The sequence below is a fragment of the Pseudopodoces humilis genome, chromosome 7, assembly GCF_049639895.1.
Source record: "Pseudopodoces humilis isolate 2021_Gansu_Grassland_sample_001 chromosome 7, ASM4963989v1, whole genome shotgun sequence".
Taxonomy (NCBI): Eukaryota; Metazoa; Chordata; class Aves; order Passeriformes; family Paridae; genus Pseudopodoces; species Pseudopodoces humilis.
The window spans coordinates 9489578-9517512 of NC_142206.1; the positions used below are offsets into that span (position 1 = coordinate 9489578).

Here is a 27935-nt window from a genome sequence, read left to right on the forward strand (position 1 = left end):
CCAGATGCCCATGGATATTCAGCAAATAAAGGAATATTCATGCATAAGTGATACAACAAAAAGTTCTGCTGTACCAGATTTTTGCTGTAAACAAAATCGTCAAATTTTATGCCAGCTAAAACAGTGATAATTTAAATTTTTATCTGCCAAATCCAGTAATGCTTTCCTGGATTGGGTTGTTTTATCTTGTCAAAATCAGAATGTTTAGTAACAGCAATGGGAATGGTTCCTGACTCCCAGTTTTCTGTGCTCATGGAGATAGCATGTCTCAGTTATAGTCAAAATGCTGCAGAAAAGCCTCTGTATCCAGACACCAGCTAGGTCATAGCAAGGTTTCAGAGTGCACAAAGGAAGGGTTTTTCAGCTCCTAGGGTTCACTTCGGTTGCATGATTTAGAGGCTTTTTTTTGTCTGCCTTTAATAATGCCACCTTTGTAGTACCAAAATACACAGCCAAGAGAAGCTGGCAGCTCCCTTTGGCCTGCAGCTCCCCCATCCCTTCTCTGCATGGGGAAAAAACCCCAATAACCAAACCAGGAAGCTGCCGCTGCTCCTGTGACATCTGACATGGTAATGCTGCAAAACCAGGATACTCCCTGACCTGCTTACAGGTACCATGGCAATTCCATCCGTGCCCATATTTCCCTAGCTGAGGGTGTTGTAGCCTACTTGAATGCATTAAAAACCACTGGAACAGGCTGTCTGAATAACCAGGGGTGATTTAAGAACTGTTAGAGTACTCTTCAAACCACCAAGAAAATGAGTGTTGGTCCTCCCTCAGACCTGAGTGTTGGAATTATTCAGCATTTAATGATGAGTTGGGGGATGAATTTGAGGGAAGGAGATAAGGGATGAAAGTAACCTTTTAAAGGAGAAAATGGGACATGCCTATGGGCACTCCAGGTACCCTTTAAATAGAAGAAACTGGGATCTGATTTCTCTATAATTCCTTCTCTAATTTCTCTGAATTAGCCTGTGGGAACTTCTCAGCCCTCACAAAACAAATTGAGCTCCCCACAAGTCAGACCCGAGGAACAGACATCAGACTTGCTGGTGAGACCCCTTCTGGCAGAAGACCTCAAATAGGCTCAAGCCTATTTGGGTCACCCATTAGTAAAGAAATCACCTCAAAGAAGTCAGTTCAACCTAAATTCCATCAAACTTAATAGTAATAAACAATAAACCAGTGAAAATACTAACCTAGGAAATGAACAAACATTGTGTGTGAAGCAAACTTGAGATTTTCAAAGGTGTTGCTTGACATTAAATTTGATTAAGTAGCTGTGTGATAGCATCTTGTCTGAGACTTGGTATAGACACCTCTGTAAACCTTAATTCACAGGAGTCAAATCTGCCTTTGGCTTTCAAGCTGCAAAATGATCTGGTCCTTTCATACCGCTCAGCATCTTATCCAGTGGAAGTGATTACGGAAGAATCAGGAATTTCTAGAGCTGAGGATTTCCCTCTCTGATGAGGATTTCTGCCTCCATTCCCACTTTAAGGCAAATTAGGTGAAAGGAAGAGAATCATGATCAGGGTACCTTATGCCATGCTCCAGTTGCTTTTAGTTACCCCCGGTGGCTGGAGGGAGCACAGGCATCAGTTCCATATGCTGAGGAGCTCAGGGATTATCTGGAACCTTGGCTAAGCATCTTCATTCCCCAGCATATTCATTTACTGGATGAAGGGTGGAAAAGAAAGGGTCCCATCCACAGAATTACTCTTACAAACAAAGGCCAGGGTGTGGGGGTGCCTCTTGCTCAGGTCTAACATGAAAACAAGGGGTTGAAATTCTTTTTCAGCCACTGAGTCATGTGAGAAAAAGTTCAAAGTCAGTCAGGGCTGGAGATACTTAACCACAAAATTTCAGGAATTAAGGGGAAAAAATACTGCATGAAGTGCCTTATAAACACAGTCCTCTAAGAGACAGTGCAACATTTAATAGCCCTGGAAATTGGCAGGCCAGATGTGGAATTTGACATTCTGAATTAACTATTCAGATGTAACTTTTTTCACATGAAGTTGGGTTTTTTTTGGAGGTTTTTTTTTTTTTTTTTTGGTAAAAAGTAGAATATGGTTTACAAAAAATTGTATGAGCGCACCGAACAACTTAATTAGGTGGCATGTAACAGAGCTGCATGCAGCCGTTAGCTACAAATGTGCACTTTGCTGGCTTTAGCTCTAATTAGTTTTTATTCATCTGCATATATATTAGCTGCTTCATGCACAAACATGCAGTGACACGCACAAGCTGGAGCTTTGCCATTCCAGCTGAAAACACAAATGAAGCACTATGTGCTAAACTGGTGCTGAAGAAAAAAAAAAAATATTTCTTAGTATTTAACCCTGCTCTCTCACATGTCTTGTTCCAGGGAGAAGTGGAACTGAGGAATTCGCCAAGAAGTTTCATTTCTATTCCTGCCCTCAGATTTTGGGTTCCTGACATGGTCAGACTGGAGGGTGCAGCAAATCCCACAACTAGTGAGAGCTTCTCAGCATTGTGCAGCTGGCTGGGATGGCCGGGAGGCAGCGTGCTGCAACCACATGCCCCGTGGACTGCCGTGCACTCGGATTGCCATGGTAACCCTGGCTTTGGGGGGAATTCAGGCTATCCCGGCTTTCCCACGTTAGGGACTTCACAGCCAAGAAGCTGTGAATAAATTCTGCTTACGCTGAGCAGAACATAAATTAAACAATGTGGGATGTGAGGCACAGACCTGCCAGTGCTGCACCCTATTAATTCACATTTTCTCAGCAATTTCTGTTCAAAATTTGGCATTATGCTTGGGAGTGACAGAAAGCACCTCTCAGGAGATGACTGAGAAACAAAGACAAGATTTAGCTCGGTTGTTCACATACTGACATTAATGGCAAGAACAGTTTTATAGTTTCACTTTTATGTCAAATCTTTCTCACACTTTATATGCTCACTGTCTATAAAATCAAGCACCAGGTTTGCATACAAAAACTACCAACTTTTGTACAGAAATTTAAACTTTGTACATGCCTTTTGCCACAGGTGGTGTGTATGCTTCCAGAATAGCTGCTACAATCCTTTTAGACGTTTGACCACAATAAGAACTACTCAGATTAAATTCTGCAAATAATTTTTTTTTAAGTTAATACTCCTGCTGTGATCAATAGAATTAGCAGAATTAAGAAATGGAGAAGAAAACATCCAAAAAATCGTAAGCATTTTTAATGGCAAGAAGATTGCTTTCTGTAGAAGTTCTCCAAAGCCAGGTTCACCTGTAAATAAAACCCACAGAAACTCCCAGTTGGGTGTTTTTTACATCTCCCATGACAATGGGAGTTTTATGTCTGTGTAACTTCACACTGCACCAGCACCTGCTCTGAAGGGTTGAACATTATGTAGTAAATAAAAAATACCAGTGTGACAGCTTTTTGAGGCGTTCAGCAAAGATACAAAGTTGAAATTAAGCTGCTTTCAGTAGCAAAGGCACTTTTTTATTACATTGTACCAGGGACACCTCAAGACCTCCCTCGGAGTTGTTATTTTTTATAGAGAAGCCACACAAACCCTTCCACTTTGCTAGAACACCTGGTCACTGCGAGAGCTGCCTGAAGTTCTGTGACCTGCCCCAACACAGCACAAGAAACTGAAAAAAATGAGAGCTCAGCTGCCATCCATACAGGAACTGTACACACTGAGCACTTGGAAAAGGCTTTCAGCATCCAAAACCCATCAAGTCAGAGAAATTACCGAATTCAAACTCATCCAGGATGGCCAACTTCAGGGATTTTAATGGGGTCTATTACATCAGGTTTCACAAGAACAAGCCTGTTGTTTTCACTTCAGCCTGCTTTAAGAGAGGCATGTGTAATGCTCTCAGGAATGAGGCAGGAGCAGGAATAGTCCTGTGGACGGGACTATTTAATGATTAAGCATTGGTTCCACACAGATTCCCACGCAGAGACCTGCATGTCTCTGCCTTTCACAGCAGCTGAGTAAAGCCCTGCTTTCTTCCCTCCCTGAACCTACAGTTCCCAGTACACATTGCAACATACCCTGTTCCTGTGAAGCAATCCTCAGCTGCAACAGTTTTTACTGAAACACAGATTCTCCGAAAGTTCCTGAACTTCTGCTTACAACTCCTTCCCATACCCTTCAGCTCCCCCCCACAATTCCTATTTTTATGGTTGAAACAGTGAGCTAATTTCTCTCAGTTCCACCAGAGCACCAAGATACTGGCAGAGAAAAGCAATAAATCAAAGAGAGAAGACAACCTAGAAAAATAATTGTGCTGGAACACATTTTAAGGATATAGATGATTCATGCGGAAGAAGAAGGGCATAAGGCAGTGATTAGAAATAAATTTGAATTGAAAAATACGCAGCCAAAATGCCTGAATTAAGAACATCCTGAGTACCAGAGAGAGCTTGAAGACACAAATCTGTGTTAGTAAGCTTTCTGCATTAAAAAATTAAATAAAGCAATTAGATATCAGAAAGGAGACAATTATTTTAAGAATGAAAGTCTGGAGGAAATGCAGCTGTCTGTGTATGGAGAATGGAGAAAAGGAAACCAAAGCATTGTGTTTGAAATGTTCACAAAAATCAATTTGTGAACAAAAGAGGATTTTTAATTAATGGTCTAGAAAACTTCTTTTAAGTCAGTAATGAAAATAATTCAATTTAAGAAAAGAAATCCACCTCAATCTGTGATTATAAAGGATATCTTCAAAAATCATAGGCAATGGCAAGGAAGTACTGAAAAGGACTGAGAAGTGACATGGAAAAACAATCCTCCAAGATGAAAATTCTCCCAAGATGGCACTTTTAATTCTCCACGTGTTTTGATGTGCTGTTTTCTCAAGGCTGTGAGGAAGGATTACTCTCATGAGATGAAAAGCAAAAAGGTTTGAGTAATTCCTCACAGGCAGATACTCTTGCAGAGCATCCTAAAGGATTTGATAAAATGGGCAATTAAGTTGTCTTGCTCATTCATAGCTTTAAGTGCAGCCTGACACTCCACAGAGCACCCAAGCCTCTGTCAATTCATTCTGAGCACGTCCTCTAAAAGCCTAACCAAGCTCACACTAAACCAGAAGCCAGGCTTCTAATTAATTACAGAACAAATACAACATCCTTAGCACAGCATGGCTAGCAGAGGAAAAGAGAAGGAAGCCTACCCACAGGCAGCCTGTCTCCCAAGCACACTGGGACTTGAGTTTAGGCTCCTGAGGGCTGGCAGGGAATCTCTTTTTCCTTACACCTCCCTGAATGACAGCATTCAAATGCTGCTGCTGGCAAACTACAGCCTGTTTAGCACTTCTGAGAATCTCAGTGACAAAACACTTTGCTTTTTGTCTTTAATGTCCCAAGAAGGTCACTGGTAACACAATGCCTGTCTAGCACCACTCCTTGCTTTTAAAGTGTCCTTAACATCCCCTTTCTCCCAGTCAGAGATCTCACTGCAGACAGCAATCCCATCAAACAAGGAAAAAAACCCCGTTCCATTTATTTTGTTTTTTAAGGAATTACTTTTAATGAAATGTACGCAGAATTCTACAATAGAAAACTTCAATTCAAGTTATAAAGGTATGTATATGAGTTCAAGGTGTTTAATTTGAAAATAAAAGACTGTCAACTGGATCAGAAAACATTCCCTTATAAATTGCACTCTTTATCCCTCCTCCCAATAAAAATATTTTGTTCCCTTCGTTTCAGTTGATTTTGCTTTCACATAAACAACATTTTAATCTCTCATAAAAACAGTCTTAATTGGCCCTGAGGTATGGCACAGATTGATGCAGTCTAGGTCATTGCTTTCAGACACAGTAAAAGGATGTACAAAATCCTTAAAGAAACTTTTTGTCTCCAGAAGCAGAATATTTCTTGTAGCTGATGAGTGCTTGGCTACAACCAACAGGTTATTCCAATTGATTCCTAAAATATCCTGGCTCTATGCAGTAGGCAGTATAGTCCTCCTATTCCAAATGAATCTCCTCAGTGAAGCAGAAGACTTATTAAAAGTGGGTAAGAAAAGCACTTCAGCAGAGAGATTTGACTTGGAGCTGTTGCAGAGCACTCACATAACTCATCCTGCTCACTTCCACTCCCCTGCTCTGCTCCCAAGGATTGCTCAGAGGCAGGAAGGAAGAACTGCTGGAGCAATCCTTTTCTTTACTCTACAGATACTGCAGAATGGATTACTCCTGGTGTCTATGAAACAATCATCTTCAAAACACATCTGAGCTGGTCATTCAGCTGAACCTCCGCATCTCCTCCTGGGAGCCTGGAATTAACAATTGTGGGAGAACTCTGCCTGCCCAAAAGGCAGACAGGTGGCAACTCCTGTATTGCCCTTTGTTAGGATACAACCAGTGATACTTAATATACTGCAATTGGAAAAATACTGAGAATCAGCACACAATCCCGTAATGGTTTGGGCAGGGAGGGACCTAAAAGATGGTCCAGTTCTAACCAGTGACTCCTTCCACTTGACCAGGTTGCTTCAAATCCCATACAGTGTGGCCTTGAACACTTCTAGGAATGTGGAGAAGAATCATTGAAGGGAAAAAAACCCTGACTGAAATTATTTTTCTATCATGCGATTTATGGCAGTTTCCACTAACTACGATTAAGTATTCAAGCCTCACTGTTTGAGCAACAGGTACCACATACAATGATTGAAAATGGTCAGTGTCACGACGTTTCTGCAGACCAGTGACAGGTTATGTGCTGACACCTGGCCTTCACAGCAATGGCACTATATAAAAACAACTTGGAAAATAGCTGAAGTCCCACAGGTGCAGCAGCAATAAAGCCTCTTCCAGTATCTAGCCAGGCACTTGGGAGATGTTTGCAGAAACACAGGATCCTACAGCTGTTCAAGCAGTAATGATTTTATGGGATTCTCCCTGCTGAGGCTTCTACAGCCCTGCATGTCCTGGACTGTGTAATTGTGCTATTTCTCCAGCCTTAGGTCAGGCATGAAGGCCACTGACTGAAGTTTGTTCCAGATGAAAGCTGAGAATCTGATAGAGGTTTATGAATCCTGTTCCCTCTGTGAGTGACTCACACCTTCCAGCACACACTAGCAGCCTCTGTGACAGAGGTCATAGAAGGATTCCCAGCAAGAGGCCCCAAAGCATTCACAGCTTTGAAAAGAGTCTGCTGTAAACATCTGTGAGACACACAACCTCTTGGATAATTTCAGGAGAACACTTCTTTCAGGATGCTGAAGGCACTTGGTGATTGAAGATATTGGCTCAAGTAACTGAAGACATTTGATTTCATTTTCAAACCCAGGCACGTTTTTTCCAAGAAAGCCACCACAATATTTAATGTCCCTCTTTCACTGCAGTCTGAGGTTACAGTTGTCTTAATATACTTTCATGGAGAGCAAATACATTTGACAAATTATCTAAGATATTATTTTATGCTACTCCAGAAGAAAAGCCAGCACCGAGCTGAAAGGTTTACTCCTTCTCCCTTTCACACTGTATTTACAATAGGCCACAAAAAAAAAAAAAATCCAACCTTCCCATGAAATTTTAAATTCCAGTTGCCTCACAAGTGTCTCATGGATGTATTTCCAGTAGAGATGCATCTGAAAAGTGCCTGCAGCAAAGCAGGCAAAAAATCTTTCCAGGTGAGTGGCAGAACAAAAGCGTGAGAATTTCTACAAAAATGAGTTCGTATCTTGTGAAAGTTAAAATATCTTGACAGAAGCATTAAACTACAAAGTGTTTTCTGAAAGGAATCTGTCTCCATGACAATTTTCACAGAGCACAAATTAACTGATTAAGGCACATAAATAAATGGCATGATAAACCAGTGATAATTATTTTGGTTCAGAAGAGAAGGCAGCACTCTGACTTTTTTCATTGATAGTTTTACACTGATTTCATCTGGTTCCAGTGTTCAACTCTGAGATCTTTCCTTCAACTCTGTCTGCCACCAAATTCAGGTTGCAGCCCCGGAGGGCTTGTATTAAGTCAGCTACCTTTGCATCCTTCCCCTTCCACGACTGCCACTGTCGAAGTGCCTGAAAAACCTGTTCAGACAATTTATCTCGATAGTCTGTCTCTATCCTCTCCAGCTTCACCTCTGGCATCCCAAGTTCTCGCATCAGCCTCTTCCACTCTCTCCCAATATTGTCATGTATGACAAGAACAGCTGCCTTCAGGAGACCTGAAACAGCAGAAACAGATCAAGTTAGCCATGTTACTAAGAAACACAAGAATGCATTTAGAAGTTGCTGGTTTTATTTCAGCAAAATGTCACTACTCTTGTTGCACTGTTCATACTGAGAGCTCTACAGAAGCCACCGGATAGACTTAGAATCCCAAAAGATAAAAGAAAAGGAAGATAAAAAGAGGGGGAAAAATTCCACCCTGGAAAGACATTTGTGTACACATTTACTGGGGTTGCTGGGGAGCGATATATACGGGGATATAACTATATATATATATAAAATAATCCACCTACGTTGTTCATGCCCATCTGGCTGATCATCAGGGGCATAAGGTTCCTCCTCTTCGAACTTTGCCAGCTGTGACAGCAAATCTCCCCTATCGATGTGCTGCAGCAGCCTTCTCAGGAATTCCAGGTTGTCGTCCGCGATCTTCTGCTGCTCTATCAGGATGCTGAAGAGATCCCTGCCGCTTTGCACCGCCTCAAGCTTTCGCTTGCTAATTTTATCGCGGCAGAGGAACTTCATGGAGGAGAGCTCCGTGTCCGACAGGCCCAAGGAGATGGAGTGCAGCAGGCTCAGGAAACGATTCACGCCGCCGGGCCCCGCGCCCGGCACAGGCCGCGCGGGGGAGATTTGGGCGTCCTGTCCAAAGCCTCTGGAGGGGAAATCCATTCCTGTTTGCGCAGAGCGACTTCCCGGGAACGGAGACACCGGAGGAACGATACCGACCCGACCCGGCCCCGCCGCGATCCGCGCCCGGAACTCACGTGACCCCGCGGCTTTCCCGCCTCGCGCCCGCCCCAAGATGGCGGCTGAGCCGCCGCCCGGGAAGGGGGGGGCGTTTCTGCTCCATCGCCTCCGCCTAACTTGGGGTTGGGGACCCACTGCCCCGAACACCTCCCCGGGCAAATGGGCTTGTTTGGTGCTGCTGAATGCAGAGCGTGTGTTGGAGCCGAGCTCGGCGCGGCAGGTGTCCTGCTGCAGGAGAAGCCCTGGTGCTTCAGCCCTGGCCAGGGTGCAGAATCACAGAATCACAAAATCACAGAATCAGTCCCTTGGGAAAGACCTCGGAGATTATCGAGTCCGATCTATGACCGAACACCACCATGTCAGCCAGAGCATGGCACTGAGAGCCACATCCAGTCCTGTGTTAAACACTTTCTGGGACTCCACCACCTCTCTGGACAGGCCATTCCAGTGTCTGATCACCCTTTCTACAAAGGAATTCTTCCCAATATCCAAATTAAACCTCTCCTGGTGCAGCTTAGGCTATGTCTTCTTGTCCTGTCACTTGTCTGGGAGCAGACCCTGACCTCCCCCAGCTGTCCTCTCCTGTCAGACAGTTGTGGACAGCCAGAAGGTCTACCCTGAGCCTCTTTTTCTCCAGGCTGAGCCCCTTTCCCAACTCCCTCAGACACTCCTTGGGTCCTCCAGACCCTTCCCCAGCTCCATTCCCTTCTCTGGACATGCTCCAGCCCTTCAATGTCCTTCCTGACTCAAGGTGTGACCTCACCAGCCTAAGCCCGAAGTTGGGGGAATTGTAGATTTCCTGTTTAATACTGAATCATTGGATTTCTTGTGAACACCTACCCCTATAAGGGTTAATCTCTGTGGGTTTTGTTTTTTCAAAAGACGGAAAGAAAAGCAGTACAAGGATGAAAGGTTCAGCCTGGGCATGAGGAGGCTCAGGGGGTACCCTCTCGCTCTTCACAGTTCTCTGAGATGAGCATGTAGACAGGAGGGGGTTGGTCTCTTTTCCCAATGAAAAGAGGCTGGACAAGAGGAGAGTCACCACGGGAGGTTTAGGTGGGCTATTTGGAGAAATTTATTCACTGAAAGGATGGACAGGCATTGGAACAGCCTGCCATGGGGAAGTGGTGGAGTCACCATCCCTGGAGAGATTTAAAAGATGGGCAGATGTGGTACTTTGAGACATGGTGGTGGACTTGGTTGGACTCGATAATCTTAGAGGTCTTTTCCAACCTTAATTGTTCAATGTTTTATGATTCTATAAAGGGCGTTCTCCATCAAAAGCAAGAAAGACCACAACAGAGCCCTGCTCCCAAAGAGATGCCATTCCCATGGTTTCCCTGCCTGACAGCTGCCCAGGGAAGCAGGCTCTGCCCTCCCTGTGTGGCCCCTGCTGCCCCCAGAGACCTCCAGCCCTTCCCTGGAAACACAGGGCATGTAGCCTGGCCTTTGTTCCTCACAAAGATTAATTGTGACACAAAGTACCTCCTGACCTTTAAAAGGGAGGAAATAGGGTAAATGTTAAGTCCCTGTATTTTAGAGGTGACTCTTACAGAAGGTGGAAGGTTGTGAACTTAAATGGGAAAGATCAAGTTCATCCCATTGTTTTGTAGGTGCCTTTTGGCTTCTCAGCACATGTAGATAGTTCAGAAATTTCCTTGTTCCATCAGTGAGCACTGGCATGTTGATTCCCCAAGCTACCCCATTCCTAAGTTGTTTTCATCACACTTTAGTTTATTATTCTTGCAACACACTCACAGACCTATGTTCTCTCATCATAAAAAGATTTCTGACTGATAAATGAACTTAAACACTATCATCTTCCTCATTTCCATCTCCACTATCACATTCCGACATGAAGGCCAGCCCCCAAAACATTTCTAAAACTCCCACAGGCACAAGCCCTCCTTAGATAATCTCACTAGATATTTTTGTTTATTCCCAAATGCTGCAAACCGGAGGGAATTATGTTGTTGCAAGGTCTCACAGTAAAGCAAAGAGTGAGAGGAATCGCCACTGAGAATCTGAGCTGGGACAAGATGTGCCTGATTTAAGAGGGTTTTTTTTGTTTGTTTGTTTGGGTTTTTTTCAGCCCTGAATATACTTTAAACTCAAGGAAAGACATTAACCAAAAGGATAGCATAGGAGGAATATATTTGCTGTGTGCGCTTTAATTTATGAAGCATGAGTAACCCTTGCAATGGTATAAGAAGTATAAAACCCAGTTAAATAAAATTTCTTTTCAGTTTTTCCGAGGAAGGTGACTCTACAAAACATCAGGGACCGAATCACATCATGCCTGGTGATGGCAACCAGCTGAATTCAGAGACAAATCTACATGAGTGAAGTCCAAATCAGTACAGTTTATACCTTTATTCTCTATACCCTGACATGCAATTGAAAACAACATCAACTGAGATTTTAGTCAGTTCGTACAAACCTAGTGGCCAGATTCAGCACTGAAGTACACAGAGCGTGAAGATGATGCTGCACATTTGTGTAATTCCAAAGGTATCTAAATTAGTAACAAAAGTGAAACTAAAAGACACAAATCAATATTTAACTACGACTCTTCTTTTAAACTCACTCCTAACAGAAGGCAGAGGTTGATTGAGCAGGGTCCTTTCTTCTGTCTGAACCTGACTTGGATGCATTCACTGATGAAAATACCCCAGCACCTTTCTTTATTCCAGTGATTTTCTTTGGGGGTGGTTTGTGGGGCTTTGGCAAAGAAAGTATTAGGTGAGTCTAACAGATAGTAAGCACTTCTGCGTCAGAATAAAACTTAATAGAAATTATTTATTGGAGCAGCTTAGATGTCAGTGGAAGTTTCCCAGAGATGTAAGTGCTGGAAATGATCTGGTTCCTAACCAAATAATGCTCAAGTTTCTCCAGGCAAGATGAGTCCTTGCAAAATACTGCAGAGGGAGCTCGGAGCCTGGGAATGCTTCAGACTTAGCTTTGAGTTCACGGTCTGTGCTGGAGGAGCAGGGAAAAGAGAGTGTGAAAAGTTTAATTTCAGCAGAGCCCTCACGGAGGTGTCAATCACCAGGACATTCAGGCAAAAACCACCCATTTGGGGACTGCAAAAATAGCAAAATGTGGGGCTATCCTGGACTTTGGGTGACTGAGGTGTGTTTGTGTGAAAACTCGGGAAGATCCTTCCTTATTTCCAGCCAAGGCAACCAACATTCTGCTGGTCCAGAGAAAGGGAGTATTTAGGAGCTTCTGTGTTTAAAAGTGAAGCAGCTATGATAATTTCTTTAATTTCCCATGCAATTCAATAACAGATAACCCACGGGGGATTTAAAATCCTCATCCTGACAGTTCTGAGACACAGATTGTGCAAACACAGACAGTGCTGAGGAACTGTTTCTCTTTTGAGGCCCAGTCAATTGTACATTTCTTTTAATACACCTACTCTTGTCTCTCAAGGGAATTCATAGCACCTCCTTTTTTCTTTGCTGTCTTCAAGAGGAGATTTTGCACACAAAAAAGTGCAACTCCTCCCTACTAGCAGAATTGAACTGTAAGAGGTTTTTAGTTTGCTTGCTTGCTTTTTTAATCCCATGGTGAATAAACTGATGTCCATAATATTTCTTAATATATTTATCCAATGCCTCTCACCCATTTTTTTGCAAAACCCTAAAATGCACATTTTCAGCAAGGAGAAGACAGTTTCTGTATTTTCTTTTGTGAATGAGTTGATCTGTACATGTTTATTTTGTCAGCTATCACCCCTCTGTTGCTATAACATCCAGACTAGAAAGAAGTGCTCTGATAAAAAAACTCATTTGCAAAGAGACTGAGGATCTTTGGAGAAAACTGTCGCTGAAAAAAGGGCCTGTAAGAAATGTCAATTATTGTAGGTTGAGAGAGAAAATTAGAAGCAGAGTGTGGGAAAAGTAAATAAGTACTGAAAAGAGAGTGAACTCTGGCATGACTAGGTTGTATACAGATAAAAGATCTGGCCAAGTAACAACAACAACAAGCAATACGTTGTTAACAGATGCTTGAACTTAATATTGAAACAGCAGAAGTGCTGATATAATTCTGTTGATACAGTTCTGTTATGTTATTGTTGGCAGAATAAGTTAGTTTAACTTTAGGGGAAGGGTAAATTGTAGACTTTTGTTTATTTGCTCCAGCTAAAAACCTCTGACTTGACTTTTTACCTATTTTTGTAGTGAATTTTAATCATACCATGGAAGTATGAAATCATTCAGACAAACATTTCACATGACAATAAAGCTGTGTGTATATATTAGCCCAGCACATCTCATTCCTCTGAACTATATTTATTACTTAAGCTCTGCAACATCAATTTTTGCACTTGGAAAAACAGAAGAGCAGAGGAGAGAGAGAGCAAGGGTTGTTTGCAGAGAAATGTCATTGTGAAATGACAAAACATCCCCAAATAACAGTGAATGATCATTAGACCTCTTTTGAGGCCCTTTCTATTTCTATTCTGTTCAGCTTCTGCTCTGTGACTGGCTGAGGGCAAAGCAAAGCAAGTTAAGATCCAAACTGGAAGTTGCTATGCATCCAGGGAAATAATCCAGCAGCTCTGATTGCCAGGCTTGGAAGCTAATACTAATTCATTTCTGCAGAATATGTAAATTTGTTCTTTATTTTCCTGGGCTGTTGTATTGCCGGTTCCTAAACCAGATAAAACCCTGAAAAGGTAAATAGTTACAACAATAACATTTATTTTCTATAAATTGAGGTGTTTTTCTTAATTCTCCTTCTTTGTATTAGAAAATACATAATTCTGAGCAGCTATAAAGTAAAGGTTAGGACAACAAAAATAATTATTTTGCCAAAAACAGACCCTTTTTCCACCACTTTGGAGTATTTCTTACAAGCAAGTAATTAGTTCTGTACTACAGGACTTCATCCTCCCACGCAAGGAAAGGTTTTCTTCCCCTTTCCTTATGAAGGAGCAGCACTCCATTGCCTGCTGCAGAGCACTGCAGCTGAAATAATGGCAGCAGGTATTTCTCATTTGTTTTGGTGTCTGTGTATATTCAACTCTTATCTCTTCTGCACCAACAGACTCTGCTTTGGACCTGGTGAAAAATGTAAACTTTATCTCAACTATGTCTTTGCATCCAGCCTGCAGAGTGGCCTCTTCAGAGACCAGAAAATATTTAAATGTCTCTCAGAGGTACTGAAATTTTGCTTTAATAAATAAAAATGGGTGAGCCTGGTCACACTTACTTGATTTTTGAGTTAAACTCAGGTATTGTGAACTCACTCCTGTGACTGGATATAATGACAAGCCAAGAGGTGGGGGTTATTTCCTAGAAACAAGTATTGCCTTACACAGGTGTGATTTTCATTCTTTTCAGGATGTGCCAATGCAGTATTTTCTGTCCGAGTCACTGGAGTTGGAAGGTGTAAGTTTTTTATTCAATCCTGATTACAGAGGGAGTGCCTCATCTGTTCAAATACAGTGCAGTTATTATCCAGTTACTTCCTTTTAGAACATGAATAGTTTTGTGTGGCCACTAAGTGATACAGGATATGACTGGGTGAGTTACTCATAGGGATTTAGATATAATAAATAAGAAAGCAAATCTGGTTTCATCATCCCTCTCCCTTGATTCTTTGAGGAGGAAGTATTTTTTTCTGCTCTCTGAAGAAATGCTGTAATTTGAGCTCGTCCACAGTGCTGTGGTCAGAACCAGATACCAGCTAGTCCTAAACCACAACTTGAAGTCCATTTTCATATACAAACATGTAGGAAACTTGTTGCATTTGTTTCCAGAGATGAAAAGTTTAGGAAGGGAGTGTGACTTCCTGAGAGAAGGCTGGATTAATCTAATACAATATATAGCATTTATATATTTTCCTTACCGTCTGTATACTTCAGAAGAAGTGAGGAAGTTACATGCCTCAGCTTGGTGCCAGAAAAGCCACAAAATGAGGTTGTTTTTTTTTTTCCTTGTGTAGGTTCAACTAAAATTAAATGATTTGTAGCATATGATCAGCCCCAAGTTCACCCTTTGTGATCAGTCAAATAGACATTAAACCATACTTTGCTGTTCTTCACCAGTTTTGGAGAGAGGCTTTTGAAAGGGAGCCTGTACCACATCTTTACCAAGCACCTAAACCTGGCAGTAATTAATTAATTGCCACTTCTTATCCCCAAGAAGCCCCAGGGGTGATTACCAGCTTAGCCCACCAGCTAAAAGGCAAGCCTCGTAAAGAGGTGGAGGAACTTGGTTTCAGAAGTCAAATACAAAGAGACAAAAGGGAAGAGGTTTGGTAGAAGTTCAGAACTGCCTCTCAGTTTTGCTACTTTTTCTTTTTGAAGACAGGATGAAGATGGAGCTGAAGTTCATGTTGATTTGCTGGCAGGAGTCTCACTGTTCCTTCCCTGCTCACAACTCCTCTTTTCCACTCACAGCAGTGCCTGAGGAGAGTCAAAGACCCAAACAGTTCCAGGAGTCAAGAGCCCACCTACCTTCTGACGCACAGTGCACACACATCACCTCTTGCAGTAAGCCCAGAACAGTCTGGCCTGCTGGGATTTATTGCTTTCCCACTTGATGGCTAATTACTTGCAATTACCTTGCTTCTTTACCTGGAGATGTATTTCAGAGATTAATACATTGAGAAATGAGAGCTGCTCCTGTAATTACATGCTGTTGCAAGGACAGATGGGATTCCAGGCTCATGAGCTCCATTCCTCCCACAGGACCAAAGACTTCCAGCTTCCATCTTCTCACAAGACCCACCCTGTTTCCTGGCTTGGCATGGTTGGGATGGCACGTAGCTGTGGGAACACTGGCAAAGGCTGCCCCATAACCCACCTACAAGGTGGCCTTGCCTTAGAAATCTGTCCTCTTTCCAGAAAAAAACTCTCCTGTGGCTGATCTGTCAGCTAACTTGGGTCTGAGAACAGCAGGCCTTTTCTTCCTCTCTTGCCTACTTTGCACCTTTTCTTTAGCTCCATCTCATACTTCAGCTAGAGAAGATATCCACTATTTTTTCATTTAGCAGTAAAAATAGGGAATAACCTTTTCTTCTCTTGTAAGATTGCTTAACCACATGCCCCTCACTCTGAAAATTAGACTTTATTACACTTAAGCTTGTTCAGCACAAACACTCTGCCAAATATTTTGTATTTAGATTCTTTTTTCTCATGGTCATCCAAACAGATACATTGCCTGTTTTGACATGATTTTTTTTTTCCAGAGACGGTACTAAGCCAGATGAAAGTTATGACCTCAAAGTCTTCTTGGATTTTCCATGCTTTGCCCCATGGAAACCAGAACAGTGGTGCACAAACTCTTTACTGCTCTCACAACGCATCTGCATTGATTTATTTTGGCTTTAGCTGACACTGAAGGTTAGAAAAGTAAGCTACAAAAACTGTCAGAAAATTTTATTTTATCCAAAGTGAAACCAATCACTCAGTAAGTACTGCTTAACCTCATGCAAAGCACACTGAAGGGAATCAATGGAAATATTTTCTTTGGCTTCAGGTGGCTGTCATGGCCTTAAAAATTAAGGATAGAGTTAAAATTCAAAATAAGCCACATTCATAGTTAGTTTTTTCTTCAGAAAGGCCTGTTGGGCTAAAAAAAGAAGGTTAAAAAAAGACTTTTGGTTTTTCTCTGCTATACTAAAAATGGCATCTTGTGTTTGGTTATGGAATAAATAGTGCTCAAACGTGCAAAGAATTGAAACAGAGTTTGAATGGAATTCATATAAATTTTAAGACAGGCTTTTTCTCAGTGGCAAGAGGAAGAGAACTTGTTTACTCTGAAAACTTCATAGGAAAATATAAATGCACTCAAGTGATGTATGGAACTCTGGGAGAGGTCAGACTCCAGAGGTGTCAAGATGAAAAGTAAATTATCATTGTGTTTTGGAAATCCCAACAGCCAAAAAGATCATTAACCAGAGAGTGTGGGGGGTTAAAAACAGAGATGTGTCTGTGCCTTGATGCGAGACTTATTCACCCCTAAGCTATTTAAGACTGCAAAATATTTGTAGGACAGTATCTTGGAAACACAATGACATGGAAATCCAGGAGATTCAGACTCACACTGGCAGCATTTGGGGTGGGAACAACTTCCTCCTTGGATGCACCGACTGACATCGTGTCTTTGCTACGAGCCTTGCATAGCAAACAGCAAACAGTGATTCAGCAATGGTTCACAAATGGCCCATGCAGCCATTTCCAACAGGAATCTTTCCCATGGTCTGCATTTTCGCTTGGACCAAGCAAACTGGTGCCATGACTTTCCTCTTCAACACATTAAGACATTGGGTTTGGGATTTTTTTTTTTCCTTTGATCAAATCCAGGCTGAGAAATGGTTTTGTGCTTATGGCTTTGGGGCAGAAGCGTGCCAAGAACAGGTTGAATGCATGTCATGGACATGGTGTCATACCAACACAGAATTCAGCTTTGTCCTTGCACAAATGAAATATTTGGTTTTCTATCTGTCATCAAACCTGGTCACTGTGAGTCATATCAAGGCATGTCCAGGTATTCCTTGATCATTTCCAGATCCCTGCTTTCTCTTCTGGAAAAAAAAAGTTTATTTTTGTTTCCCTCTCCATTCCAGTAAATCCTTTCTAGCACAGTCCTGCCTCAAATTTGCTATTGATAGAAGCAAACCTTTTTTTTTTTGCATCGCAAATATGAAAAAACTTTCAGGAAAAGTACTGCAACTGCAGTCTGGAAGGCATCTCATATCTAATGAGCTCATAGGTACTATTTTGTCTTTAATAACTGACAATCCCACAATTCCCACCTTCTAACTATATTTCCTGACTTGGAGCATCAATATTTTCTATCAAGGAAAGGAGGATTGGTGTGAAGCCTTGTGCTCAAACCACAGTTAAATGGGAGAGGGAGAAAAAAAATTGCAGTTAGCAAGTGAGGTTCTGAGGCCAGCTTTGCTTGGACAGGTCCCCTCAGGGCAGTGAAAATGTGACAGCCACGGTGGAGCCAAAATCCTTTGTGCTCTTGGAGATGGATTTCAGGTGGGATTCACTCATCTCCAAGTGGGTCTCTAAAGCAGCTCAAACACCAGATCTCCCTGGGACATTTTTAGGAAGGTGTCTGTACACTCAGAGCAAAAGGAGGGTTGGGAACAGAACCTGTCCCACAGGAGAAACTCTTGGATATTTAAGTTTATTTCAAATAAGTCTTCAAAGAAAAAGGAAAAAAAAATATACAATCCAAAATAAAACAGATTTAGTATATATTTTCTTTTTTAAAAAAATTATTCCATGAAAGAATTTTATAGATATCTGAGTAGTAATACAGATTTTTATATACAAAATTCCATTTCAAACAATTTACTGTACAAAAGAAAGTATAGGCAACTGCTACTATTCCATGATTTCAGCAAATAATGAAAAATTCGGATAAGTATGTGTTCAGGATATAGTTCCACCATTTACAGGAATGTCAGTATTAAGTTGGGAACACTTTCAGGTCAGTATTTACAGATTAAATCCCCTTCGAGGACAATCCCTAAGATTTCTCTTCAGAATAGGTAGTTTGGCTTTCTCCTGTATCTTTTGGGCTACCAAGGAATGAGAGGAAGAACAGGTTTTCAACAAAATGTGTGGACAGAATTCTGCTTGATTTCTCCCCACTCCCAGTCCTATTGCAGTCAGTGGGCCTGATCTGGTAAACATTTACTACCAGGCATTACATTTATGTGGGAATGAATCAGGCAGGATTTTGCCCTACAGCAACACTCTATCATAAGTTACAAATTTTAAAAATAGTGACATTCCTGCAAGTCAAAATACAACAGAAACAAGAGTTAACAAAATATAAGCCCTTTATTAATAAAAATCTTTGGTTGGATCAATATTTTAAATAAGCTTCAAGAATATTTGGTTAATACCATTTTCTTTCTTCCACATAATTTCTCTTCTGGTACTTTCTTTGGACAGACTACAGAAAAGTATCAAGTTTGTCACATACATTAAAACAAATAAATATATCAAAAGCTATATATGGCATTCTTTTTAGAGTTCTAGCATTAATCTTTAAATTAGTTTGGCAAAGGAAAAATTAAAGAAAAAAAGAAATAACTAACTTCTCTTGAAAACAGCTTGGTTTTGTAACAAACCATACAGTAGCTAGACTTTAAAGAAATCTTTCCTTTTTAGTTTCTTTTTCAATTTTATAATGCAAGTGCCATGGAAAAGACAAAGCAATAAAAGAAATTAGGTTAATTGCACCAATATTATTTGGAAGTGCAGTTTATTGGTCAACAAAGCAAAACTAAAACATATTATGCTTGAAAAGAGCTGTACTGATGGGATTTAACTAGTATCATGGTAAGTAAGGATTTCAGACTTATACTTTAGGGAAAAGCTCCTTGTACAAAAGAATAAGGTATTTTAAGACAAAAGTCCTGTAACTAATCCTATAACTGAAGGTCTGGTCCTGTAGCCCCAGTGCAGGCAAAACTTCCACTGAAGACAGTAAGTGGGATACATTTGGGATTTACTCCTCTGGCAAAGACTCTGGGAAGTGCCAGCCAACAGCAGAAAGTCAGTGGGAAAAGCTGGCTGTGAAACACGGGTGCAAGCACTTCCTTCTGCTCCACAGGGCTACAGGGAGAAGCCAGGCTGGGAAGAGGGGTGTGCTGAAATGACAGGGGGAAGGGAACTTGGCAACAGCAGTGTCTGAGTGCTTGGCAGGGCACTGAGAGTCACTGGAGTTCTGCGTGTGCTCATTAACTCAGGGCATTTAACAAAATGCTCCATGACCATGGACCTGCTGGGAGGATCTCTGGAATTGTGCTGCTGCTGCTGTTGCTGCCAAGAAAGCACTTCTCAGATTCTCTGCGCTGATGTTTCTGGACACAGTGGTGCCCCAGGGATGGTCTGGGGAACACAGCAGGATGCCACAAGTGCCCCCCACACCTGTGGGACTCCAAAGCTCAGATTCACAGAGCTAAACCCAGCCTTGTGAAGCAAGTCAGTCTGGTAGGCTTTATGGAATACTAGGGAATACTGATTTTGCATATAATTTAGACAATTACCTCATGGACCTTCAAAAATGGGTTTCCAAAAATAGTTCAAGTTAACATTATTATTATTATTATCATTATTATTATTATGTCAAATTTACCTTTATTTCATTGGCTAATTGACAGGCTAAGATCAGATTCTCAGAGAATGTCTCTAGCAATATTGTCCTAAGTACCTGCATTTCTTAATGCACACCAACATCAATAGTGTTACCTAAGGATGAAATATAAAAACTCCCTGCATTACTGCTTGTGCAAAAGGAAAAAAAAACAAAAAAAATCCAACATTGTCAGAAATAGAATGTGGTCCTCCGTATTTGCAAGAAGGGCATTTCTCACAAAGATGGGAGTGAAATGGCAGCACATCCTTCAACATGCACCGGGGTGTCCATTACCGGAGTCCTGCCCTTGGCGCCATGGCTTTTGTCTCTGGAATGCCCCAACAGACTCAGCTCCCTTCTCTCCTAAACGTCCAGAGGATAGGAATGGCAGGAGGACAAGCTCCCACTGCAGCTCCTGGAGAGCCTGGGGCTGTGGTTGTTACAGTTTTCCCCTTTTTTCTTGTCCTTGTCATTCCAGGTTTCCAGCATCTGCAGCTTCCCTTGCTCTTCCCTCATGAAGACCTCCACCATGAGAACTTTCTCCTTGTGAATCTGCTGACTAATGTCCTTGGGAATGTCTGGGATAATCCAGTCAACAAATTCACTCATGAACATGACCAGGTTCTGAAAATGAAGTTGTGAGAAAGTGTCAGTGGGGTCAAATGAAAGGGTGGCTGTAGGTAAAGGAAAGGGGCTGATTTTGGTGCACTTAGGAAGGAAAAATGAAGAGAGAACAATATTTGAGTTGGACTACTGGACTAAATTCCCCTCAACTGCTGTGTCCGCGCTAGAAGTAGAGAAATACATCAGACATAGACCTCTATGATTTACGTACCAATCCTGACACTGGAGCCACTTAGAAATCCAAAGGAATTTGCAAGTGGTGAATGGCTCATGAGATTTACATCAGGAAGGCAGAAGCAAATACAAGAGGTTAAACGGTAACACTTGGTAAAATACATTCCAATTACATTTTTCTGATTGAAAAACTTTGATTCAAGGAAAGGGAGGTCTTTCCCAAAAGATAATTTTTAACCAAAAAACCCTATAAAAGTTTCAAAACAAGGTATTCAGATAAGGCAGACTTAAGCCATTTGTGTCACAATAAGTAGTATCACTTGTGATTAAATAATGTCTTTTAAGGACAAATTACAAGATTTCAGCTTCTTATTCGGATGCAAATTAAACTTTAACTTGGAAAATTTTGAAAATCTCATTTCTTGGCTAGCTCTAAAAATTATTTTGGATTCAATTTATGCTGCTTCAGTGAAATTGCTGATGCCCTATGGGAGAAATTGGTGGGACCTAATTAGTATCAGCCTTGTGCTTTGCTGGTCTCTAAGGTCATTAAGTTCTTCTGCATCAAACCAGTTCATGGAATCCCTGAGGATGAATTTTTCCACTGAGGATATAACAATGCCTGAGTGAGTGGGACAAAGAGGGTGATGAAGATGGGCAAATTTCTTTGCCTCTTTCATAAAACAGCTGAGAAAGAATATATTTCTTTGGCCCAATAACTTATTTCCAAGTGCCTGCAGTGTCACCTACCTGGAAAACTATCACAAATGCCAATCTTGCTGCTAGGACAGCCCAGAAATCCTTTGAAATGTCATATTTGTTTTCAGACCAGGGGGGTTCTCTATAATCTTTGTACCTGCAAAACAAGACTCAGTAAGTCAGGGATGCAATTCAGAAATGTTAGCACCATGAGGTGTTATTAACAAACAGTCAAACAATAAATGGAACCGTCTAAAAGAATGTTCACTGTATTAACCTCTCAGAAACAAGACACAGCTGAAACTCTCCCATAGCCTTCATGTTAGCCTCAAAATTAAAGGTTAATACCTCTTAATACTCTCTGATTACTATAAATAATATAAATTTTGCATAAGACAGAGTAAACTACACAGCTCAGGTGATTTATTTTAAGATAGGTAAAAAGGCAACATATATTTTTCAAACTAATTTTAAAGACAAAAATACTGATCTCAGATTGATCGGACTGATTAGCAGAAGGTTGAAGCTAAATTTTGCCATGTGGAGAGAAGAGAATTTTTCCTTAGCTATGGCTTACGGAAAATCTATGTGTTGATAAACAGGACCAAGAAAAATACATTAAATTCAAACCCAGAGCATCCTGTCAATATTTTGAAAGAATTAATGCTCTGCATTTTCAAATGATTTTCAAATCCTTGTAATACAGAGGGGATTAGAAGAAGACAGAGGCTGGGAGTGGAAAGCAAATAAATCTGGCATTTTGCTTTTGGACCACGATGCCAACACTTCCATTCTGTGCTGAAACATATTTGCCAACCTTGCTTAACCTCTGCTCAGAGAGCACTAGGAGGAATCCAGGAGAAAGTAAAAGCAAGCAAAGCTACTACAAACGCAGTTTAGGTTAGTTTTGCTTTCATCTCTGAGTGAATTTTCTGTTTAGAGGTCATTTCACCATATTTACTTGCACTCTTCAAATGCATAAAGAATATAATGTAAAAAAATATATTTCAAAGGCAAAGAAATTTTTACTTGGTCAATTTGTGTGATTTTTTTTTTTAGTATGTGTGTATCAAAGTCATCTTTGCATCTCCCCCGGAACATCTCTTCCTTCCTTGCTCTTTTCTCCCTTTTCCTACCTCCTTTGACCCCCTTTCATCTTTGGTGGTCCAAGTAATTTCACTGTCAGATTTGCATTTGGCCCCCAGTTCTAAGAATTCGTAAGCTGAAATAGGTAACCATAATTTTCCTTTAAACATGAAAATGATAGATAGAAATTGTCAAAGGTATGAAATTTCTCCTGTGTGATGACACTTTCAGTAAGTCCTAAGTTCCAGTGCAGATAGGGATGCTACTGCTTTCATCAGAAACTGGAAACTGGACCAAAAAAAAGGTCATGGTCATTTTATCGTGACATGACATCAGAGTGACATCATTTTCTTCCCTTAAAGCATCACTGTACTATTTATCATTATTTGTCATCTTTCCTGGAAAAGGGAATCCATAATAATAAAAAATCTTTGCATGGACAAGCACTGAATTTAACTAACACTAATCTCCATTTTCCAAAATAAGCAGTAAATCATATTCAGGTCTGTGATTACTTAGTATGTAAGCAAGATGTTCAAGGCAATGGATCCATCTGATAGAAAAGGCTAGCAAGGTGCTAAAAAAGGTATTGAAAATACAAGGAACCTGCCCCAGGAGTGTAAGAATTCGCCACACTCTTAGCCAGCTGTGAAAACACTTCACATTAGCGATCATTCAAGAGAGTACCTGCATATCTGAACCTCGTAGCCAAGATCCAGGGGGTCGTTGGGAGCTGTTCCTGCTTGGAAATCGCTGACATTAAAAGAGGATAGTGTATGGTTGACGAAGCCATGCATGGTGCCATTCTCACTGTACATGTACAGGTACACGAGGCGTGGAATGAAGTCGGATGTGAATGAGATCACAAATGCCTGAGCCACAAGAGTAAAGAGTGAGCGCACTACCCAGGCAGAGCTTAACTTCATCACACCCTCAACCATGATTCACCCAAACAACTCATGCAACTCAGGGAGCCTGAGGGCCCTGAAAGTGGAGCATTCACTGCACCAGCAAGGGATTGTTCACTGCCCACTCTCCCAAGGTGTAGCATATTCCCTGGAGTAGTGCCACGCCAGCTGAGGTGTCTGCATGGGTGACAACCTGAGCCCCCCAAAAATGGAGCAGCTGAACCCCCCAGCAACAGGGGAGAGCTACCACAGCTCTGCTTCCCTGTGTCTCCATCACAGCTTCTCCCTGGTGCCTTGCACAAGGTCCAATTGATTGATTTCCAGCTGCTTTTCCATCCTGCAAACAACCCCTGGTGATTTGACTCTTCAAAGTCTCATTGCATTGCAAAAGGACATTAACTGCATGTGGCTCTTAACTTCATCAGGATAAAAGGATGAGGAAACTGAGCCCAGTTTTATTTTTATGGTCACAAAAGTTGCATTTCATCCAGTTATTTAAAATTTTCTGAAAAGATCGTGGAGGAAAGGCACAACAGCCAATTGGGCTGGGTTCCTCATGACTTTAGCCTTCCTCATTTATCATCATTATGAAACATTGCCACTGGCATAAATCTCATGTACATGTGGAACAAACACAGTACAAAATGTTTTACTTATTTTATAGTAAAAAGGAGCAATATGTTGATCAAAGAGTGAACAATAACACTGGATATTGACAAGGACAGACTACACAGAACAAAAGAGAAAAACAGAGAAATCATTTCCAAAGGAAAAGAGGAGAAATGGGAAAGACAAACTAAGGCAGCATACCAAAAGAATGGTTTTGCCATAGCACAAGAGAACCCTGGAAACTCCAAGGGAGTCTGGCCATGTGGCCATAAGCCCTACAGAGCCCCTGCTTTGCTGCACTGCAAAGACGTTGAATTTCAGCTGGTCTTTGTTTTCATCTTTCACCAGCTGAGGTGCAAGGAGGATGATCATTGTGGATGTCTATTCAGATGGAATAGTGCAGAAGTACATGCATTAATATATTAAGGCCCGCTGAATTTTTGTGAAATGTTGAAATAAACTTTTTTTTTCAAGATTTTCCAAGCTCTTTGAGTGGGGGAAATGCAGCTCGAGGGCAGATTTTCAATGGAGGGATTCTGCACTCTGAGGAGCTGAACTCACCCAAAATACAGTGAAATTAAAAAATACGTCTCATCCTACTGATAGTATTTCAAAAGAGTAAAAGTAAGCAGCTGTGGTCATATTTGTTTGAAGAATAGAACTGTTTTATGAAAACATTCTGGAAAAAAACAGCAGTGACTACTTATTATTTTATATTCTTGCTACTGCTATCACAGCTGGAAAATAAACACAGCAATTCATCCTCAAATATTTCCAAAAATTTCTCAGTCAGATGCTTTCACTTGATTTAAGGGATTTTATGCTGAAATAAAACTAATGGAGCAGAATGGAAAAGCCAGCTTATTTAATTCAAATTTAATTCATGCTAATTTACTTACGTTTATGATTACAGCAAGCTTTCCAATACCTCTGAGGATATTATACCAAATTCCTAAGGAAGGAGACAAACATGTAAATGCTGTTCTAGTCCTTAAAATTAGATAAATTACATCTTCAGTTAACAGAGTTAGGAGCATGTACAATTGTGCTGAGCTATTTATATTTTAAACAGAAAGAGAACAAATTACGAAAAGTTAATTTAATGGCTTGTAAGCAAAAGGAGCCCAACTTTTGGTGTTTTGGCACCTATTTTTTTTAGGTTTTAAAGAATGGGATTGAAGTGCAATGAATTGCAATTAAGAAATCCTCAGAAACAAATAAAAAAAATAATCAAACCCCCACCACAATCAAAAAATCAGTATCGCCCTCCCAATCATCTCTACCAGCAACCTGAACCTGCAGCATCAAATCAGGGAGCCACAAAACACCCCTGAAGCAGTTATGAAGAAAAACATGATGTGTTCTTCAAGTCTAGGATGATCCTAGGGCACAAGGATGAGCCCAAGGAAAAACTCTGCCTATACTGCAGTAGAATGAATGTAGAGTTTAGTAACAGATAAACTTCTCTGCTCTTGCTGCTTGGCTTTGTAACAAGGACAATTATTTTATTTCTATTTTTATTTTTATGAGCTTTTAAGTCATTTGGGAGAAGCAGCTCCTTCATTACAAGCACCCATAGGTGTGAGCCCCCCTGTAAGGGTAGGACTGACTCTTGTCCTCACACAGCCACAGAGCCCAGTTCCAGCCCCATCCACTGCAGTTTTCACCCTTCTGACGTTCCTGCTGAGTAGGGACAAAGGGATACATTTATCCACAGACTTTTGAGTCTCCTCTCATTCCTAAGGGTATTTCTGAGGCTGGTGTAGAGTTATTAAATGTGGAAATTTTTGCTCCTGCACGAAAACTGCATTGCCAGGAAGGGCTGTTGAAGTCAGAACTGTGTGAGTGTTTTGCTATTGCATTGATCATTTTGATTTAAAAAGTCATAATATTTACTTAATGAAATATTCATCAGAATTTAAAGCTTTGGTCTTCCTATTTTAAAGGTAAAGCCTCAATAAACTATGACAATTCACAGGTAAGCCACAGCTGAATGCTTTGACTTTTCCTATAAATATCTCCCTGTTATTGAAACTAGCTCAGCATAATAATATCCTGCCATCAATCCAGGAATAAACAAACAGGGATAAAATAACAATATCCACTTACCTATATCCTTTGCTCTCACTGCTACCGGTCTCCTCAGCTCAGTAACAAATTTTTTGGCATCCAGACGGATTTCAATGATGTTGTTCAATAAAGCAAACAAAGGTGCCAGAGGGAAGGATGCAACAAACAATGTTACAAACCCAAACTGGATAACTGGAAAGAAAAAGAAAACGTTTCTGTGCCTGTTGTCAGTATTTCCCAAATGCACCCATCACCACATCAGTTCCAGCCCCTAAATTCTGACAAGGTGACGAGTTCTGGGAGACTCAATCCCATTTTCTGTGTCAGGCACAGTTTGAATGATGGCTGCTCCGTTTGGCCATGGGAGGGCCAGTTGTCACCTTGTAAAAGGCAAGGCAATAGTAATCAGAAGGATGGGGAAGCTTCTAAAACAATTTTTCTGTGGGCAAAGCTGGAACAGGGGTGAAGGAGTGGGACTATGGCAGTGACCGTGTTGGCTCTACCTAAACTTGCCATGTTCCATCTGGCAGGTTTTTGGCCTTCACCAATCCCACTGGAAGGTTTGGAAAGGACATGGCTGATTCCTGCCTCTGCCAGGAATAACTTGCTTCCTATAACATGGGATCATATTTGCTTTTTGCATGGATATCATGCTCATCCTGGTACTGCCCATCTTTCTCCTGTTACTTTCAAATGCTGATCTCAGTAACTGCATCTTTTCTTATTTTTAGGAACTGGCAGCATGGCCTTGCAGTTTGTACCACTGAACTCCCATCTGCTTCAAGTACTCTGAACATCAAGGTCACCAGATATTCTAATTTGTCTCATTCAGCATAAGATACTACTTGAAAAACAAATTCTGTATCTGTCAAGTACAACCAGGTCTACAGACTTGCTTCCTCTCAGAAGATTTAGTTCAGCTATCAGATAAAAGACTCTGGTGTGGAAATTATCAAATCTGAACTAACTTCTAACTAACTAATTTCTAGTGTAGGGTTCAAATGATGGTAAAATATGCCTCACAATCTTGAGTAGATGGCACTTAATCATTTGCATTTGAAACTTGACAGTGATGTGTTACGTGGTTAGAAAGAAAATATCTAAAATATCATTCTAAAGTAGGGCCTTACAAACAGCAGAGAGCACAATTCAGCCCTCCAGCAGCCAGGGTTGGCTGAAACATGCTCCAGTCAAAGACTGCATATGTTAATAATTCAGTTATCTCTTATCCACTGTCTGCTGAATGTACAGTTCAAAAAGCTCAGCTGTCCATCCCAATAAGTCACAATAATTACGGTTTAAAATGCCTTCTTTCCACCTCACTCACTCATTTCCATGTACTCAGGGGTGAGTCCAGCAAAGGGCTCCAGGTTATAGTCCACTTCATAGCGCTGCTTTTTCTTCATGTGCTCTTCATGGTCTAGAGAACGCCGACGCTTCAATTTCAAGTATCGTATAAACTTCTTCATTTTTCTGAAGGAAATGGGTACAATTTGCTGAGCACTCCATTCTGCTCACTCAGTGCTCATTTCTCAGTTATTTTACTTACCAGGCACAATTATGAAAAAAAAGAAAGCACAGAAGTTGCTACTTACGGGATGCCAATCTCAAACAAATTGTTCTGGATCAGCTGCTTGCCCAACATGATAATACTGAGCTGGATACACAACTCCATTAGGCAACCTCCTGGGGCACACTGGGGTGGACAGAGAAGAGGTCAGTCAGAACACTC

The 27935-nt window shown here is 41.1% G+C and overlaps 2 protein-coding genes across 8 annotated transcripts in view; both read right to left on the reverse strand.

Annotated features, from left to right (window-relative positions):
• Nucleotides 1–5477: 5477 nt before the first annotated feature.
• FADD (Fas associated via death domain) lies at nucleotides 5478–8924 on the reverse strand. Its single transcript, XM_005531797.3, has 2 exons — nucleotides 8457–8924; nucleotides 5478–8159 (listed from the first exon to the last, which is right to left on the reverse strand). The coding sequence occupies exons 1-2, from the start codon at nucleotides 8833–8835 to the stop codon at nucleotides 7873–7875; spliced, it is 666 nt and encodes a 221-aa protein (XP_005531854.3). The 5' UTR covers nucleotides 8836–8924; the 3' UTR covers nucleotides 5478–7872.
• Nucleotides 8925–18187: 9263 nt separating this feature from the next.
• ANO1 (anoctamin 1) overlaps nucleotides 18188–27935 on the reverse strand; it is a 71414-nt gene continuing 61666 nt past the window's right edge. For all 7 annotated transcript variants that reach the window (XM_088057626.1, XM_014260425.2, XM_014260424.2 and 4 more), the window contains 7 exons: nucleotides 27799–27899; nucleotides 27531–27676; nucleotides 26243–26395; nucleotides 25033–25085; nucleotides 23304–23488; nucleotides 21582–21687; nucleotides 18188–20657 (listed from right to left, as the gene is read on the reverse strand). In XM_088057626.1, coding sequence (XP_087913752.1) covers nucleotides 20397–20657; nucleotides 21582–21687; nucleotides 23304–23488; nucleotides 25033–25085; nucleotides 26243–26395; nucleotides 27531–27676; nucleotides 27799–27899 — 1005 coding nt within the window. In that variant the 3' untranslated portion in view covers nucleotides 18188–20396. The remainder of the gene's footprint in view (nucleotides 20658–21581; nucleotides 21688–23303; nucleotides 23489–25032; nucleotides 25086–26242; nucleotides 26396–27530; nucleotides 27677–27798; nucleotides 27900–27935) is intronic.